The following is a 19,937-nucleotide window of genomic DNA, read 5'->3' on the forward strand; positions in this document are numbered from 1 at the left end:
AAATGAATTTGAGTCTGGTGCCGAAACATCTTCCCACTGCTGTGATTTTTGTTTTCTGGTCAGAGTAATAGTGCTCGTTATAAGATAAATAAATAAAAATGGAAAAGGAAAATTCAAAGAATATGAAAACAACTTGTAATCAACGTGCTTTTTCGATGTGAACTGCTCCCTTTGGGAGGGCAATGGAGAAGTGAGGACGCACTAGGTATCTGGCCCGGAACAGCCGGCAGTGGGTACACCCTGCCAGGAGGATTCGACCGGGGTTTGGGGGATCCACCGCCCAAGGGCCGAAGAGCAGGGCCGCCCTACGGGCGCTCCCATTTGGCCACCTGAGTGGCGACTTGGCGCCTTCCTCGGCGCAGCTCCGGCGTTCCGTCGTCCCGGTTCCCACTGGTCCCTTACGCAGACACCAAAGCCAGGCACCTTCCCTCGTAACTATCCACCGACTGAAAATAGATTCTGAGTCCGCCCCCGCCCCTCCCCCCTTAAAATCCTCCCCCCGCTAAAATCCTCCCCTTTAAAGGGAGCCACCGGGTGACGCCGGGGGAGTTTGCGGAAGCGCTAACCGCGTTGGGGCCTAGGGCGGATCCCGTGATTGGAACAGGCCCCGCCCCCGGCTCCACTTCCCCCATTGTGTGAGCGGCTCGGGCCTAGGCCCCGCCTCCCTCCGGAGGCCCGGCCCCTCCCCTTTTTCACCCCCCCCGCCTTGGCTCATTTCCGGCCGCCGCCGCTACCGCTAGCCTGTAAGGAGGATTCGGCAGAGGGAAGAAACAACAGCCGCCATCTTGTTTGTGTGCTAGGCTGGGGGGGAGAGAGGGCGAGAGGGAGCGGGCGAGAGTGGGCAAGCGGGACGCCGGGCTGAGTGCTTACTGCGGGAGCGAGAGAGTGCGGAGGGGAGCCGGGTCGGAGAGAGGCGGCAGGGGCCGAGACAGTGGCAGGGGGCCCGGGGCGCACGGGCTGAGGCGACCCCCAGCCCCCTCCCGTCCGCACACACCCCCACCGCGGCCCCGGAGCCGGGCCGGCGTCGACGCCTAGGGGGGACCATTACATAACCCCGCGCCCCGCGGCGCCTTAGCCCGCCGCCGCGGGCGGCCCCGAGCGGAGCCCCGGGGGGCGGGCGCTCCCAGCACCTGGCCGCCGGCAGTGGGGGCCGTAGCGGCGGCCGTATTTATTTATTTTCCGCGGGAGAGGAAGGCGGAGGGGAGAGCGGCGCGAGGAGGGGCCGCCTGCGCCGCCGCCGGAGCTGGGCCTCCTCGGTGGGCTCGGCGTCGGCTCAGGCGTGCGGGTGGCGCTGCTCGGCCCGGCCCCCTCGGCCCTCTGGTCCGGCCAGCTCCGCTCCCGGCGTCCTTGTCGCGCCTCCGCCGGCCGCCGCGCGATGTGAGGCGTCGGCGCCAGCCTGGCTCTCGGCTCGGGCGAGCTCTCTGCGGCCATTAGGGGCCGGTGCGGCGGCGGCGGCGCGGAGCGCGGCGGCAGGAGGAGGGTTCGGAGGGTGGGGGCGCAGGCCCGGGAGGGGGCACCGGGAGGAGGTGAGTGTCTCTTGTCGCCTCCTCCTCTCCCCCCTTTTCGCCCCCGCCTCCTTGTGGCGATGAGAAGGAGGAGGACAGCGCCGAGGAGGAAGAGGCTGATGGCGGCGGCGGAGCTCCGAGAGACCTCGGCTGGGCAGGGGCCGGCCGTGGCGGGCCGGGGACTGCGCCTCTAGAGCCGCGAGTTCTCGGGAATTCGCCGCAGCGGACGCGCTCGGCGAATTTGTGCTCCTGTGCCCTCCTCCGGGCTTGGGCCCAGGCCCGGCCCCTCGCACTTGCCCTTACCTTTTCTATCGAGTCCGCATCCCTCTCCAGCCACTGAGACCCGGCGAAGAGAAAAAGGAACTTCCCCTATCCCCTCGGGTGCCGTCGGAGCCCCCCAGCCCACCCCTGGGTGCGGGGCGGGGACCCTGGGCCGAAGAAGAGATTTCCTGAGGATTCTGGTTTTCCTCGCTTGTATCTCCGAAAGAATTAAAAATGGCCGAGAATGTGGTGGAACCGGGGCCGCCTTCAGCCAAGCGGCCTAAACTCTCATCTCCGGCCCTCTCGGCGTCCGCCAGCGATGGCACAGGTTAGTTTCGGCAGCCCCGGCCTTCCACGTTCCCCTTAATCTTTTCTACTCGGTGCGCCTTTATTCTTCCATTTTTTTTTTTCTTCATCTCTCTCTAGTTCCCTGCCCCTTAATTAATTTTAAAGGTATTTGAATGAGCGAGTCGAAGACGTCCAGTAGCCCAACCATTTTCTTTGCCTCCTAATACATTGGTTGCAACACTGTGTCATATCGATGTGTGTTCTGGAATTAGAGCTCGTAAGTGGGTGCTGTATAGAAATGGCCTGTATTGTTGCTCCCATGCAGTTTAATTTGGGAAATGCCAATGCATTTGTGTGTAAGAACTCCTATGCAATTTAAGTTTCAATTTTTTTGTTCTTGGTAAATGAAGAATTTAGAATCCTTTCTCCTTACTGTACTTACTCTGTTTCCTCTACTTTCCACTCTTTTCAAGATTTTTTCTCCTTTGCAGAATATTTTATGTTGAAGAATAGGGTGTAAGAAAATCTTGATTTTGTGTGTGCGCGAGGTCCAAGATTTCAGATTAGAGGTGAAGTTTAACAATTCTTTTATCTTACCTCCATTCTTAGCTTTTTTTTTTCTTTTTCTTCTTATTTGCTTTAAGAGTCAATATGGAGCGCAGTTCATTTCACATCTCCCCGTTCTTTGGTGTGAGACCAAAATGTCTGAAACTCCGGGTTTTTAGGTTGAGAGAACAGGGGCATGTTCTTTGCAGTTTCAGTCACTTTCTCATTTTAGGGGAAATAAAAAAGATAAACAATTTTGTGGAGTTATGTACCTGGAAATCAAGGTTAGAAGTTGAAAGAGTTCCAATCATCAACTACAAACATGAACTGATTGTACAAAAGTTTAAAATGTGCATTAGGTTTTGTTTGTGTGTGTCTTTGTCTTTTTACACTTTTAAACGTACTTGGAGATCAAGATTTTCGTTTAAAAGCTTTACGGGTTTTTTAGTTCATTCAGTTGTGGACTAGCCCCTTTGTCAGGAGAAGTTCAGGGAGACTTCCTCCATCATCCCTTCATTCTTCTCTTACAGTTAGTTTAATGGTGTTACCCTGATGGGTAAGGACCTTTTCTTTGCTGGGATAATGAAGATGAAGAATGGCTGGCCATCTGACAGTCCACAAGATGTTCCCCTTTACTACGGAGCATCTCTTTAACTCCCTGAGAACAGGCTCAACGTCATCCCTCCATCTGCCAGTGAGAGTGCATAATGGAGTTAAATGTACCCTTTGAGTTTGTGGAGAACTTGGAGAGCATGTTTCTAAGTAGGCTTCATTTCAGAGAGTGAAAATGGGAAGACAGAACTAATGCTTTGAATTCGTTGCTTTTGTAAGAAAGATGTGAAATGAATTTAAGTTAACCTGCAAAAATTGAGCAGTAGGAATCTTGCAGAGTTTCTCTTGTAACATTGATTATGCATGAACTTTGATCTGTAGGTATTCTATGAAGGTACTGTAGTGTCCAGGGAATTTTTTAGCTGTTTTTTTTCCTTCAGAATTCATACACATACACACGTCGTTGTATTCCTTTGCACCTACTAAAGTGCCATTGAGAAGGATTTTTTAGATCATCTTTAGACACTTAATCACCTGTAGATTTTTGTGGTGTTTCTTTAGTATTTGTGTAATGTGGTAGTTTTTGCTTTTTAGTTTTGGTGTAACGTGGTAGGAGATTTTACATTGGAGTTAGCCAGTGACTTGGAACGTAGGGGAAACTTTTTTATGTACTTTGAGGAGTCCTGATTTGAGCAGCTTCATCTTGGAGGTGTATTGTAATACTTCTGTTCAGGTGTGCTACTGCTTTCTCCATGTCGGTCTGTTTTGCTACTTGAAATATCTTTGAATAATTACAAGAGTTCTAAATGTATCAAGTGGGCTTTTACAGTTTGAAAAACCCTCAACATTGAGATTAATTCATTCGCTCATGATACTCAGAGTTTATCTTAGTTACTTTTCTAAATTTTGTAATGAAGGTTGACTTCCTCCCTCCTCCCTAAATATCAAGATTCTACTCCAGGAATTCTTTGGTGTACAGTTTTTAATTGTAACTAGTCTGGGTTTGGGGGAGGGGAGAAATGAGTATAAAGAAAATACTGTCCCTCTGTGAACTTACTTCAAGCTGGGTACCATTACACCTTTTTTTTGTTTGTTTTTTTAGACAAGAGTCTCTCGCTGTGTCACCCAGGCTGGAGTGCAGTGGCGCGATCTCACTACAACCTCTGCCTCCCGGGTTTGAGCAATTCTGTCTCAGCCTCCCTAGTAGCTGGGACTACAGGCGCAGGCCACCACACCTGGCTGATTTTTTGTATTTTTAGTTGAGATGGGATTTCACCATATTGGTCAGGCTGGTCTAGAACTCCTGCCCTCAAGTGATCCACCCACCTTGGCCTCCCCAAGTGCTGGGATTACAGGTGTGAGCCGCCTGGCCAGGGGTACCATTATATCTTGATTTTTTTTTTTTTTTTTTGGCATTCTGCAGTTTGTAATATGTTTGCAGGTAACTGTTACTGGAGGCATATCACCTCTTAAAACTTTAAATTTGAAACTTGTAACTTCTGATTTTTGAGTTGTCACTTGGGTGAAAGAAAATTTTTCCTTGATATTATGGTTTTTGTGTAGAACTGGTGGAAATAAGCCGGAAATTCTAGCATGTAGGAACTTTTTTTTTTTAAGTGATTTAGGCTTGCACATCTCATGATGTAAATATATCCACCAAGAGCATTCTGGTGTCAGCCTTAAAGGAAAGAAAACTGGAATCCAATGGGGTGACGTGCTAAAGTGTTACAAACCAAATTAGTACTAAGTTTCAACATCGGCATTACTGTTTAATACTCAAATACTCTCCTAAGAAATTTCCAGGTTGATTCAAATAAGTTAAACTCAACTTTTACGTGTTGGGATGGGGAAGAGACTTATTTGTAGCCTTCACACCTTTATGTTCTTGTTTCAGTATTTGCATTTGATCCATTGAAATTTTTATTTCGTTTAGTATCGTTAGGGTAAAACAAATCATTTGAGAAATGACATTTTTTTCTACTTCTCCTCCCTCCAAAAAAAGATTATAAAAGCCACTTGTAAACTTTTTTTTTTGTAAAAATGACTGCAAGACTGGAAAAGTTAATGTTAGGCAAATCCTGGAAATATTTTTTGGAGCTGTTTCTGATCATCTGAGTGATGGAAATGATGAGGGTCATCTGTTGTCTTCATTATTCAGTGAACATGTTTTGTCACTGCTTCGTAAGCGCTTAATGCCATATGCACTTAAAAAGCACCAGGAAAGACAAGATTTTAGGGTCTGGCATATAATTAGGGTAAAGATCCTTCTGGTCTTGGTACAGTTTTGTGACCCTGAGTTTTGGGCTTTTTTTGTTTTTTGGGTTTTTCCCCCATTTCAAAGACACAGGGCAGATAGTATATAAAAGCATACCTGCCTTTTGACCAGTAGATTAATGTACACAGTGGATAAGTGGTAAGGATTTTTAAAACGTCAGCTCTCCTTTTTTTTGAGACAGACTTTCACTCTTGTTACCCAGGCTGGAGTACAGTAGCGCGATCTTGGCTCACTGTAACTTCCAAGCGATTCTCTGCTTCAGCTTCCTGAGTAGCTGGGATTACAGGTGTCTACCACCATGCCCAGCTAAGTTTTGTATTTTTTAGTGGAGACAGGATTTTGCCATTTTGGCCAGGCTGGTCTCGAACTCCTGACCTCAGGTGATCCACCTGCCTTAGCCTCCCAAAGTGCTGGGAATACAGGCGTGAGCCACCACACCCGGCTATCAGCTCTACTTTGTTAAAATGCCATTGTGTGTTAGTGATTCATCATTCTAACCAAAACATTTTGATCAAGACCATTTATTTTCCAACTCTGTAACTTGTGATATACTATGTTTTATTTTATTTTGGCTTGAATGTTTACATTAGAGTTTGCTTCTGGAGTCTTGCAGATATAGCTCCTTGATTTAGTGAGGCATTGCTCTCCTCAGTATTAAATTGCAAAACATTTTACTAAAGTGCCTTAAATTTTTCTGGCAATTATTCTCAAGGACTTGTAAGTTCATTTATAGGACTTCAATAAGGTTGTCTCTGGTTGATAATGAGATAAAGTGACTTTTAAGTTGTAACTCTTGTATGTGTTACAGTATTCCAGGAGGAGTTCATCTTCTTTCGCAGAGGTTGGAATTGTATTGGCATGTCCAGTGAACGGATAATAGGGAGGAGGGAGGAAAAGATTTCTGCCTTGGTGGCCTTTTGGCATTATTATGTGGTTTTCTTTGCTTTTCTATCTCCTTTTTAGTCTATTTAATAAAAAGAAAAAAATGGAAACAGTTGAAAATTAATGCAAAGTGGTACTTGTAGGGACATTAAGTGGTAAATAGCGAAGAGAAAAAAGAGTAGGAAGAATGTTGCAGATACAAGTGGGAGTGTAAAATACTTTTTCCTGGTATATTTACAAAAACAATTTGAGAGTTACTGTGCCAATTCATATACCCAGCAATTAATGGAAAAGTAAAAGATGCTACTTTTGTGTTTGTCCAGATTTTAGGGTTTCCTCCTTTGAAGATTTCTAAAGTTGAATTTTTTTTAAGTGAGGCAAGCAGTAAAATTAATGGGCAAATGAAACAAATTATACCAAGTCTAAATTTTTTTTTTTTTTTTTTTTTTTTGAGACAGAATCTCGTTCTGTCACCCAGGCTGGAGTGCAGTAGTGTGATCTTGGCTCACTTCAAGCTCCACCTCCCAGGTTCACACCATTCTCCTGCCTCAGCCTCCCGAGTAGCTGTGACTACAGGTGCCCACCAACACACTTGGCTAATTTTTTGTATTTTTAGTAGAGACAGGGTTTCACCATGTTGACCGGGATGGTCTCGATTTCCTGACCTCGTAATCCTCCCACGTCAGCCTCCCAAAGTGCTGGGATTACAGGCGTGAGCCACCGCACCCGGCAAAAATTCTTTAACATTGAACTTCGCAGGTGATTTTTTTTTTTTTTCAGTTAGTAGACAGTAGTTTTGTTCTGAAATTTTAATGGGAAATTTTTTATTACTGCTTACTTTCCCAGAGACACTTAAGAGGATAAATATTAATTGAGGTGTTGAGCCTCTTCTGAGCAATTTGGATATAATTTGTTTTTAGATATAGATTTTTTATAAATGCCCCAAAGCAATTAGAAGTAATTTTGTTGAGAGAGAGAGTGTAAAACTGAAAGTATTGAAAAGAATAAGAGAGTAGCTAAGAGAATGAGTATTGGAGTCAGACTGCTAGAGTTCATATCCCAGACTTGTATTTATTAACTGTGAACTTTGGGCCCAATACTTAACTTGGCTCAACCTCCTCACATTTATTCCTAACCACAACCCTGTAAGGTGGGTACCCACCTTATAGGAATCCACCTTACTTACCCACCCTACAGGGTTGTGGTTAGGAATAAATGAGAATTCTGTTTATCAGATGCTTAAGACTATGCTTGCTTCTGTGTAGTATGTGTTCATTGTTAACTGTTTTTAATTTTATTGCTAAATATACCAGAAGGAAAGCAGTGGTAGGTGGTTTGGGGTTGTTTTGTGTTTTTGTTTTGCGATGGAGTCTTGCTCTGTTGCCCAAGCTGGAGTACAGTGGCGTGATCTTGGCCTCCGGCAACCTCCACCTCCCGGGTTCAAGCGATTCTCCTGCTCACCTCCCGAGTAGCTGGGACTACAGGCATGCACCATCACGCCCGGCTAATTTTTGTATTTTTAGTAGAGACAGGGTTTCACTATATTGGTCAGGCTGGTCTTGAACTCCTGACCTTGTGATCCACCTGCCTCAGCCTCCCAAAATATTGAGATTACAGGGGTAAGCCACCACACCCAGCCTGTTTTTTTGTTTTTGTTTTTTTTTGAGACGGAGTCTGGCTCTGTCTCCCAGGCTGGAGTACAGTGGCCGGATCTCAGCTCACTGCAAGCTCCGCCTCCCGGGTTCACACCATTCTCCTGCCTCAGCCTCCCGAGTAGCTGGGACTACAGGCGCCTGCCACCTCGCCTGGCTAGTTTTTTGTATTTTTAGTAGAGACGGGGTTTCACCGTGTTAGCCAGGATGGTCTCGATCTCCTGACCTCGTGATCCGCCCGTCTCGGCCTCCCAAAGTGCTGGGATTACAGGCTTGAGCCACCGTGCCCGGCCCTTTTTTTTTTTTTTTTTTTTAAGTGGATATGTAGTAGTCTCCTCTTATCCTTGGGGAATACATTCCAAGGTCTCCAGTGGATACCTGAAACCCTGGATAGTAGTGAACATAATTGTGATCAGAACATGTTTCTGTCCATGTTTTCCACACACAAATTTAATGCCTTTTCTTCTTAACTGATCACTTGTCATGCACTGTGGCTGTGATGTTTGCAGTTTGAGGTGCAACAACAAAACTATCACGAATTTTTTTCCTTCTTCACAATTTCACGGATAGATTTGATCTTTGCAACCTCAGCGTACAAATTTTTTTCGTTCCTTATTAAGTCGGGAACTTTCACCTTTAAGGAGTTTACAGCTTCTCTTTGGCATATCCAAATTGCTGTCATTGCCATTCTTGCACTTAGGGACCGTCATTAAGTAAAATAAGGGTTACTTAAAACTCAAGCACTGCCCTACCCCATAGTCAGTGTGACAGTCAGTCTGATAACTGAGATGGCTACTAAGTGACAAATGGCTGAATACATTAGACCAAGGGGAGATTCACTACCCGGTCAAGTGAGATTTTGTCAGGCTACTCAGAATGGCATGCAGTTTAAAACATTGTTGTGGCTCTCACCTGTAATCCTGGCACTTTGGGAGACTGAGGCAGGAGGATTGCTTGAGGCCAGGCATTCAAGACCAGCCTGGGCAATGCAGTGAGACCCCTCCCACCCCCGACCATCTCTATAAAAAAATTTTTTTTAAATGAGCAAGGCATGATGAGGTGCATCTGTAGTCCTGGCTTCTTGGGAGGCTAAGGTGCGAGGATCACTTGAGCCCAGGAGTTTGAGGTTACAGTGAGCTATGATCACACCACTGCACACTCCAGCCTGGGTGACATAGCAGGACTCTGTTTCTAAAACAACAAAAATTAGTGTTTATTTCTGCAGTTTTCTTTGTAATATTTTGGACCACAGATGTCTGAAATGGTAGAAAGCAAAACGATAAGGATGAACTACTGTATAGATAGACTGGATAAAGAGAAAGCCAAGTGCATGATGTTCATAGAGGAGTCTTAGGAGTAAGCCTTATGGCGTCTATCCAAAGGTTGTTTTCTAGGAGTATCAGAATATGGGAACAGAGCTTAAAATAGAAAAATACTGTACAGTTAGCCTTCCATATCTGTGGGTTCCGCGTTTGTGGATTCAGCCATGGATTGAAATATTTAGGGGAAAAAAATGCATGGTTGCGTCTGTACTGGACGTGTATGGGCTTTTTTTTCTTGTCATTATTCCCTAAACAATACGGCATAACAACTATTTATGTTGCATTTACGCTGCATTAGATATTGTTAATAATATAGAAAGAATTCAAAGTATACAGGTGGATGTGTGTAGGTTATATGCAAATATTACATATCTCCTTTATATCAAGGACTGGAGCGTCCTCAGATTTTGGTATCTGCAGTGGAGGGAGTGGACTCTGGAACCAATTAGCCAGCAGATACCAAGGGACAATTATATATATATATATATACACACACACACACACACACACACATACACACACACTATCGTTAAGATGTCTTGTGTACATAAGTAATTGAAATGAAAATCAGATATTTAAGGCATAATGAGAAAATGGAAAACATTGTTCTTGTTAGAATGACTTCTTGATAAAGAACTGTGTTAAGCATAATTTTTTCTTTCTTCTTTTTAGACACAGAGTCTCACTCTGGTTCCTAGACAGGAGTACAGTGGTGCAATCTTGGCTGACTGCAGCCTCCATCTCCTGGGTTCAAGCGATTCACCTGCCTCAACCTCCCAAGTAGCTGGGATTACAGGCACCCACCACCATCCCTGGCTAATGTTTGTATTTTTAGTAGTGACGGGGTTTCATCATGTTCGCCAGGCTGGTCTCGAACTCCTGACCTTAGTCTGCCCATCTCAGCCTCCCAAAGTGCTGGTATTACAGGCGGGAGCCACAGTGCCTGGCCAGTTAAGCATAATTTTTTCTATTTTTCATTTTGTTACCTGGGTCTTTTTTTTTTAAATGGAGTCTCACTCTGTCGCCCAAGCTAGGGTGCAGTGGCACGATCTCGGCTCACTGCCAGCTCTGCCTCCCAGGTTCACACCTTTCTTCTGCCTCAGCCTCCCGAGTAGCTGGGACTACAGGCGCCCACAACCACGCCCAGCTAATTTTTTGTATTTTTCGTAGACACGTGGTTTCACTGTGTTAGCCAGGATGGTCTCAATCTCCTGACCTTGTGATCCACCTGCCTCGACCTCCCAAAGTGTTGGGATTACAGGTGTGAGCCACCACGCCTGGCCAAGAATAAATTTTTTTGAGATGGAGTCTTGCTGTGTTGCCCAGGCTGAAGTTATCCTCCTGCTTCAGCCTCCTGAGTAGCTGGGTTTACAGACGTGAGTCACTATGCCTGGCTCCAAGAAACTTTTCTTATAAAGGAGGAAAAAGTAGGAGCAGTACAGTGCTCCAAAGAATTTTTTTACAACAGTTAAGGAAGAACTACCTTTTACTTGTAGCACTAGAGATTCTGTTTCAAAGCATAAACAAAGAATACTTACTCTTATTACTTGTAATGTACTCTCATATTTTTTTTTTTTTTTTTTTTTGAGACGGAGTCTCGCTCTGTTCCCCAGGCTGGAGTGCAGTGGCGTGATCTCGGCTCACTGCAAGCCCTGCCTCCTGGGTTCATGCCATTTTCCTGCCTCAGCCTCCCGAGTAGCTGGGACTGCAGGCGCCCGCCACCTCGCCCGGCTAATTTTTTGTGTTTTTAGTAGAGACGGGGTTTCACCGTGGTCTTGATCTCCTGACCTTGTGATCCGCCAGCCTTGGCCTCCCAAAGTGCTGGGATTACAGGTGTGAGCCACCGCGCCCGGCCTTCTTTTTTTTTTTTTTTTTTTAGTACTGGTTGCAGCCTACTATATTGATTTTTATGAACCACTTTTGGCTTGTGAGCCATAGTTTGAAGAATACTGGCGTAGAAGAGTTGACAAGATGGCAGTTATTCTGTATTAGGCCAACGTTTTCTGTATGCTAGGCACTTATCCTCTGTACATTGTTCCTTCTTTCCTTCCTGGAGTTTATAGATAAGGGAAGAAGACTGGCATTCACTAAGTCTGGTGTGATCAGCATTGTATTTGGGAAGTACACATATAGTGGGAGGAACAGAAGGACCTAACCCAGTAGTTACAGGCCCTAATGGCTCTCTTTGAGGAATTGTGTCTGATTTTGGGATCTCACAGATAGAGATAGGGTTAGTAAAAATGAGCCCAGGCTAGAAAGGAGACTGTGTGAGGCCAGAGTATATCCTGTTCTGGGAACTTATAAGTACTATCTAACTGGTAGGATAGCCAAAAACATGACTGTAGAGGTGAGCAAGGGGCCAATCATGGAGGGCTTATAATACAGGAATTTAGACTTTCCGTTTTACCCATTTAATGGATGGAGCAGAATTGTGCCTTAGGCAGTTAAGTAAAAGGAGGAATAGTTTGGGAAGAAGCAGGGAAAAATGGGAGGCAGGGAGACCAGTGAAACAGCTGTTTTCGGGTTCCAGCCACCCTTACCATAGAAGACGGAAAGAAGTGGAAAGATTTGAGGGAAGATGGATGGTGAACAGAACTTGGTGATTGATTAGAAGTTAGGTAATAAGATGAATAAATCAAGGATAATTCCCAAGTTTAAAGTTTGAGCAACTCGATGGGTGATGATTTATTTGTTTATTTATTTATTGACGGACTTTCTCCGTCACCCAGGTTGGAGTGCAGTGGTGTGGTCTCAGCTCACTGCAACCTCTGCCTCCCGGGTTGAAGCGATTCTCATGCCTCAGCCTTCCACGTAGCTGGGACTACAGGCATCCGCCACCACACCTAGCTAGTTTTTGTATTTTTAGTAGAGATGGGATTTCATCATGTTGGCCAGGCTGCTCTCGAACTCCTGGCCTCAAGTGGTCTGCTCGCCTTGGCCTCCTAAAAGTGCTGAGATTACAGGTCTGAGGCACTGTGCCCAGCTGGATAATTATTTAATAAATTGGGGCGCATAGGAAGCATAGTATTTGTGAAGTGGGTGTGCAGGTGTGATGGGGCTAGTGATGTTACATTTGGGGCATTTTGAAGTCATGGGGTTCTTCTGAGTTGAGCAGTCATTCTTTTCATTTGCTGCACCTTTATCTCATTTTAGCCAACAGACATTGGATACCTACCAAGTCTTAGGCATTTGCAATGTAGAGACGAATTAAGGTACCTTCTGCTGTCAAAACCTTTAGAGATACAGTGGGGTTGGTATACATGTCTATACAATTTTCCTGTAAGTTACGCTTTAAATGGTTTTTTTTTTTTGTTTTTTTGTTTTTTGTTTTTGAGACGGAGTTTCGCTCTGTCGCCCAGGCTGGAGTGCAGTGGCCGGATCTCTGCCCACTGCAAGCTCCCCCTGCCGGGTTTACGCCATTCTCCTGCCTCAGCCTCCCCAGCAGCTGGGACTACAGGCGCCCGCCACCTCGCCCGGCTAGTTTTTTGTATTTTTTAGTAGAGACGAAGTTTCACCGTGTTAGCCAGGATGGTCTCGATCTCCTGACCTCGTGATCCGCCCATCTCGGCCTCCCAAAGTGCTGGGATTACAGGCTTGAGCCACTGCGCCCGGCCTTAAACGGTTTTTTTTAAATGTTCTGTATAAAGGCAGGGGATAGAGATTGTTTTTGACAGAGTAGGTTTGGAGTGTTGGTGGAAAACTTCACGGAGAAAATGTATATTTGAATAGGATTGGTGGAAATTAAAGTAACATACCTTAGAAGTAGGGAAAGTTGGAAGAGTTTTTCAGATGGAGCTAACATGGTTCTGATGTGGCTAGAATATACGCTGTGTGGTAGGGTTTTTCATGGGAGACAGATGGGAAAGGATGTTGGGTTCTATTATGGAAAAATAAATATGTTAAGGAATTTGCCATTTATCTTAGCATCAGGGTAAAAATTTTATGACGAGGTTGGGGAAAGACTAATTCTGGTAATGCTGTATAGAGCAGCAGTAGGTAGAACCTATGGCAGGAAGACTAGGAATATGTTATTTACCTCTTTTGTAATGAGCTTGTCATTTGCCTTGGAAATTTTTGGTAAATTGTAATCAATAAAGTGAATTATTTATTTTGTTCAAGATCCATGTTTGGTTTACCAGTTGTCATAAATGTAGAAAATATACCAGATACCAACTTAGAAACCATTCACTCTCCCTGTTATTTACAGATATGCAAGTTTTTTTATTGTTTTTTGTTTCATTTCGTTTTTAAAGGTATGTTTCTCCATCCAGGATTCTCTATAGGCATTCCCTTGTAACAAATCCCAAGTTTTGCTCAAAATCAGGAACTGTTCAGTGACAATTTAGTTAGCACACAATTTAGGCTTGCTATAAAACACGTTCTTGAGTTGATTCTTAAGGTGGGATTTTAATGAATAATAGTGTCTTCATCATGTCGTTTTTTTGTTGTTGTTGTTTTTGTTTTTTAAATACAGAATCTTGCTCTGTTGCCCAGGCTGGAGTGCAGTGGTGTGATCTCAAGTAGCTAGGATTACAGGCGCCTGCCACCACACCCGGCTAATTTTTGTATTTTTAGTAGACACAGAGTTCTGTCATGTTGGCCAGGCTGACCTCGAACTCCTGACATCAGGTGATCTGCCTGCCTCAGCCTCCCAAAGTGCTGGGGTTACAGGTGTGAGCCACCGTGCCCAGCCTCATGTAGTTATTTTCACAAGAAGTGTCACTATGTTAATATATTGACAAAGAGCAAGGTAGATTGTCAATGTGAATTTTCTAAACATGGCCCCAGGTCACATTCTGGATCAATTAAAGCACTTCATCTCTGTTTAAAATTCAAGACTTAAGGCTGGGCGCAGTGGCATACGCCTGTAATCCCAGCACTTTGGGAGGCTGAGGCGGGCAGATTACTCGAGGTCAGGAATTTGAGACCAGCCTGGCCAACGTGGTGAAATCCCATCTCTACTAAAAATACAAAAATTAGCCGGACGTGGTGGCAGGCGCCTGTAGTTCCAGCTACTGGGGAGGCTGAGGCAAGGGAATCTCTTGAATCTGGGAGGCAGAGGTTGCAATGAGCTGAGATTGCGCCTGGGCCACAAGAGCAAAACTCCATCTCAAAAAATATAATAATAATTATTATTCAAGATTGAAATGTGTTGGGTTTTTTTGTTTTTTGAGATGGAGTCTTACTCTGTCACCCAGGCTGGAGTGTATTGGTGAGGTCTCAGCTCACTGCACCTTCCGCCTCCTGGGTTCAAGTGATTCTCCCATCTCAGCCTCCCGAGTAGCTGGGATTACAGGCGCATGCCACCACAGCTGGCTAATTTTTGTATTTTTAGTAGAGACAAGGTTTCGCTATGTTGGCCAGGCTGGTCTTGAACTCCTGGCCTCATGATCCGCCCGCCTCAGCCTCCCAAAATGCTGGGATTACAGGCGTGAGCCACCACGCCTGGTATTGTTGGGGTTTAAGAAGAATAAACTTCAAGTTAATCTCTTTCCAAAGCATGGGTACACCTTTTGATGTCATGATAGAAGGACTATGTTAAGAGTATATATTTTGAAATTTGCTTGCACTTTTGCCCTTTCACTATTGGATTTCAAAATTCAATAGCTGCCAGCATTTGTAGCTATGTAATTCTGTGTAGTTATCATCTTTTATCCAAATTTGTATAAAACTTAACAAGTTATCCTAATTTTTTGGAAGTATTAGAAATGTTGCCTGTCATGGATATTTTATTTTATTGCATGGATATTTTATTTTAATTAATTAAATATTAATTAATGGATATTTATTTTAGTAAATGGATATTTTATTTTAATTATAAAATTTTATTTTGGATATTTTATTTTAATATGGATGGATATTTTATTTTAATCCAGCATGGATATTTTATTTTAATTAATGTTCCTTCAAATTACGTAGTTTGAAATGTTTGTGCATCTTTATTTCATTGCTAGGTAGGTTGTTTATATGATAATTCTTCATCTACGGAGGGTTAAAGTACCTTTTTGTTGTTGTTGTTGTTGTTGAGACGGAGTCTCGCTCTGTCGCCCAGGCTGGAGTGCAGTGGCCGGATCTCAGCTCACTGCGAGCTCCGCCTCCCGGGTTTACGCCATTCTCCTGCCTCAGCCTCCCGAGTAGCTGGGACCACAGGCGCCGGCCACCTCGCCCGGCTAGTTTTTTGTATTTTTAGTAGAGACGGGGTTTCACCATGTTAGCCAGGACGGTCTCGATCTCCTGACCTCGTGATCCACCCGTCTCGACCTCCCAAAGTGCTGGGATTACAGGCTTGAACCACCGCGCCCGGCCCTAAAGTATCTTTTTTAAATGAAGTACTGAATAGAGGTTAGGAAAGTTGTTTGAACCTGATAAATTTGCAAGATTTACAAAATTTTCTCATTTCAAAAGCTTCAGTTTTAAGATTACATGCTTTTTAAGCATCCGGTGTAAGAGTAGGAGTGTCCAAAAGCAATAAGAAGTCTTTGTAAGATTGGTAGTTTCAGTGTTTAGCCAAACCATTATCACAATTAGAATGAGTAATGTTATGTAGGTTTGATTTTCAACTCCATTCTTTTTTTGTTTTGTTTTTTTAAAAAATTCCAAATCTCTAACCTAGACTAAGTACGGTGAGTGTTGTGATCTCTGCCCACCTCATCACTCACTTTGTTCTCCCCACTTTATTTCAACTGCTGAACTGGCTGAGCTTTTACTCCTCCCCACCTTAGGTTGTTCCACCCTTCATCTGTCAAGCTCCTACTCATCCTGCGGACTCAACCTCTGGGTTAGATGAAAGAAAAGTTTGAAATGTCCACTCTTTAAAAACATTAAGTGTTTTTTGTTGTTTGTTTGAGACTGGGTCTCGCTCTGTCTTCCAGGCTGTAGTGCTGTGGTGCAATCTTGACTCATGGCAGCCTCGACCTCCTTGGCTAAATGATCCTCCCACCTCAGCCTGTAGCTGCACCACTATGCCTGGCTCATTTATAAACTTTTTTTGTAGAGTCAGGGTCTTGCTGTCTTACCCAGGCTCGTCTCAAACTCCTGGGCTCAAGCGACCTGCCTTGGCCCTCAAAGTGCTGGGATTACAGGTGTGAGCCGCCTACCAAGTCTGGCCTAAAAGCATTTTTTTATTTTTATTTTTTGAGATGGAGTCTCGTGCTGTCGCCCAGGCTGGAGTGCAGTAGCGCGATCTTGGCTTACTGCAGTCTCTGCCTCCAAGGTTCAGGTGATTCTGGAGCCTCAGCCTCCTGCATAGCTGGATGGCGTGTGCCATCACCCCTGGCTCATTTTTGTATTTTTAGTAGAAATGGGGTTTCACCATGTTGGCCAGGCTGGTTTCAAACTCCTGACCTCCGCCATCCTCAGCCTTCCAAAGTGCTGAGATTACAGGCGTGAGCCACCGTGCCCGGGCCTAAAAGCATTTTAATGCCACAGAGAAAGCCAGCCAAAAGGAGGAGGAGCAAGCAGTAGATGAATTCTTTGGGATTTGAGAAAATTGACTAGATTTGAAATAATTAATAAAAGTATTTTACTGCCGGGCGCGGTGGCTCAAGCCTGTAATCCCAGCACTTTGGGAGGCCGAGACGGGTGGATCACGAGGTCAGGAGATCGAGACCATCCTGGCTAACACGGTGAAACCCCGTCTCTACTAAAAATACAAAAGCTAGCCGGGCGAGGTGGCGGGCGCCTGTAGTCCCAGCTACTCGGGAGGCTGAGGCAGGAGAATGGCGTGAACCCGGGAGGCGGAGCTTGCAGTGAGCTGAGATCCGGCCACTGCACTCCAGTCCGGGCGACAGAGCGAGACTCCGCCTCAAAAAAAAAAAAAAGTATTTTACTTAATGAACACAGTTTAAGAGAAGTGAGTTGATTTTACTTCATTTTATCTAAAGTACAAAGGTAAGTGTGTTTACTCAACAAATAATGTGTGAGCCTTTTAAGAAAAAAAAAAAAAGTGTAATTGTGAGAGATACTAATATAGTAGAATTAGATGTTGAGCCAAAATTGTTTTAATTTTAAATTGCATTTTATGTCATAGTTAAGTAACTAGAAAATTATCTGATTTATGTTCATAGTGCAGTGTTTGGGATTATCTTTTTAATGGTCCTAATTTTAAAGGTTATGCTTCATTTAATTTCTCACGTATCATTGAATTGTTTGGAAAGGCTAAATGAACAGAGTTTATTTTTTATTTATTTGGAGTATCGCTCTTGTTGCACAAACTGGAGTGCAATGGCGCAGTCTCAGCTTACTTCAACCTCTGCCTCCCGGGTTCAAGCGATTCTCCTGCCTCAGCCTCCTAAGTAGCTGGGATTACAGGAATGTGCCACCACACCCAGCTAATTTTGTATTTTTTTCTTAGAGACAGGGTTTCTCCATGTTAGGCAGGCTGGTCTTGGACTCCTGGCCTCAGGTGATTGCTCGCCTCAGCCTCCCAAAGTGCTGAGATTACAGGTGTGAGCCACCACGCCTGGCCGCTGAGTTTATTTTATAAGGGATTATTATATGGTTAAATCTGTTGTAAAGAGCAGACCACAAGAAGTAATAGGAGACAGCAAGGGTGATCTACAGAATCAGTGTGTAATAATGAAAGGATGTTTTGACTCAACACTAGTTTCCCACGTGTTTAATCCAAACTCAAGTTGTTGTTTAAATTGTCACATTTCTAATACATGGTCCATTGGGTAAACCATGTATTAGGCTAAACTTTTCTTTTTCTTTCTTTCTTTTTTTTTTTTTTTTTGAGACAGGGTCTCATTCTGTTGCCCAAGCTGGAGTGCAGTGGCGTGATCATGGCTCACTGCAACCTCAACCTCCTGGGCTCAAGCAGTCCTCCCATCTCAGCCTCCCAAGTAGCTGGGACTACAGGTGCGCTGACCACCATGCCTGGCTAATTTTTGTATTTTTTTGTTGACACTGGAGTCTTTCTGCATTCCAGGCTGGCCTTGAACTCCTGCGTTCAAGCAACCATCCAGCCTTGGCCTTCCAAAGTGCTAGGATTATAGGCGTGAGCCACGGTGTCCAACCTGTGCTAAACTTTTCAAATCAGATTTGTATGTGTCTTGTCCTGTTTTACTTCACCATCATTGGACTAAATGTACACTCAGATGAAGAAACTTAAAAAAAACTGCTCCTTGTGAGGCAGAAGAAACATTTTACTGAAAGTCATTTTTGTATTGGAGCATCATTAAAGGCATAAAGGAATTTGTGAACAGACTACTTGGTAGAAGCAGCCTGGTAATGTTGATTGGTTGATACTTTAGTAAGCAGGAAATGTCTTACTGGAGATAGTTCATTCATTTCAACAGTTATTTGTGATACTGTTTTTTAATATTTGCCATAGGATAGTTAAAAGGTGATGGAACAAACTGCAGATTTGTGAATTTTTAATTAAACATAAAGGGGGCAAAAGTAGATAAATATCTAAGAGCTCACCTCACTATCTAGAAAAAATACTTGCTGGCCCAGCGCCATGGCACACATATGTAATCCCAGCACTTTGGGGAGGCCAAGGTGGGAGGCTTGCTTGAGCCCAGGAGATTCAGACCAGTCTGGGTAACACGGTGAGACCGCCATCTCAACAAAGTTAAAAAAAAATTAGGTGTTGTGATGGCGTGCCTTTGGTGGCAGCTACTAAGGAGGATTGCTTGAGCCAGGAGGTGAGGCTGCAGTGAGCTGTTATCCCGGCACTCCACTCCAGGCTGGGCGACACAGCAAGACCCTGTCTCAAAAAAAAAAAAAAGGGAAAAACATGAGACAGCAATCAAATACAATAGACTTGGCTTCAGTACAGATTAAATTAAAACCCTCACTGTAGGCCGTAATTGAATAACAAAGACTTCTGTATTACTAAAGCTGATTACTATTTGTTGAACTCTGTACATGTAGCTAGTATGGACTTTGGAGGTTGTTGAAATTAATGAGAATAATACATGTGAGGTGCCAAGAAAAATGCCTGACACGTTGAAAGTGCTGGATAAATGTATGCTGTCATCATTGTAAGCTCGGCTATCTCCTGATAGTGTAATGAGTGCATTGAATTACAATAGGTAACATGTTTATAGTGTTTAGTGTGTGCCAGGTGTTCTAAACACTTTACATTTATTCACTCATTTAATCACAAATAACATACATTTATTTACTCATTTAATCACAAATAACATGAAGTAGGCACTTTCCTATTATGCAGAGATGGAAACAAGGTTATTCCCTGCATTTTTAATTTTTAATTTTTATTTTTTGGCGGAGGGAGGAGGATGGGGATGGACGGAGTTGGTTTTTTTGGAGCTTCTGAGACCCAAGCTTCAGGCTGTGCTTTTTTTATTCCCCCAGAGATGGAGTCTCGCTCTGTCGCCCTGGCTGGAGTGCAAATGGCACGATCTCAGCTAACTGGAACCTCTGCCTGCCAGGCTCAAGTGATTCTCCTGCCTCAGCCTCCTGAGTAGCTGGGATTACAGGTGCCCGCCACCACACCCAGCTAATTTTTGTGTTTTCGCAAAATTTTGGGGTTTCACCATGTTGACCAGGCTGGTCTTGAACTCTTGACCTCAAGTGATCCGCCCACCTCGGCCTCCCAAAGTGCTGAGATTAGAGGTGTGACCCACTGCGCACATGCCGTCCTTTGTGGTTTTTTTTTTTTTTTTTTTTTTTTTTTTTTTTTTTA

At 44.3% G+C, this 19,937-nt stretch overlaps 1 protein-coding gene across 2 annotated transcripts in view; it reads left to right on the forward strand.

Moving 5' to 3' along the window:
• The first annotated feature begins 748 nt into the window (after positions 1-748).
• The window catches only part of EP300 (E1A binding protein p300), a 98,703-nt gene continuing 79,514 nt past the window's right edge, over positions 749-19,937 (forward strand). The window contains exon 1 of one of the 2 annotated variants that reach the window (XM_023221890.3): positions 749-2,094. In XM_023221890.3, the coding sequence (XP_023077658.1) occupies positions 2,001-2,094 (94 nt within the window). In that variant the 5' untranslated portion in view covers positions 749-2,000. The remainder of the gene's footprint in view (positions 2,095-19,937) is intronic. The other variant, XM_023221889.2, reaches the window with a different exon arrangement.

The sequence above is a fragment of the Piliocolobus tephrosceles genome, chromosome 19 (assembly GCF_002776525.5).
Source record: "Piliocolobus tephrosceles isolate RC106 chromosome 19, ASM277652v3, whole genome shotgun sequence".
Taxonomy (NCBI): domain Eukaryota; kingdom Metazoa; phylum Chordata; class Mammalia; order Primates; family Cercopithecidae; genus Piliocolobus; species Piliocolobus tephrosceles.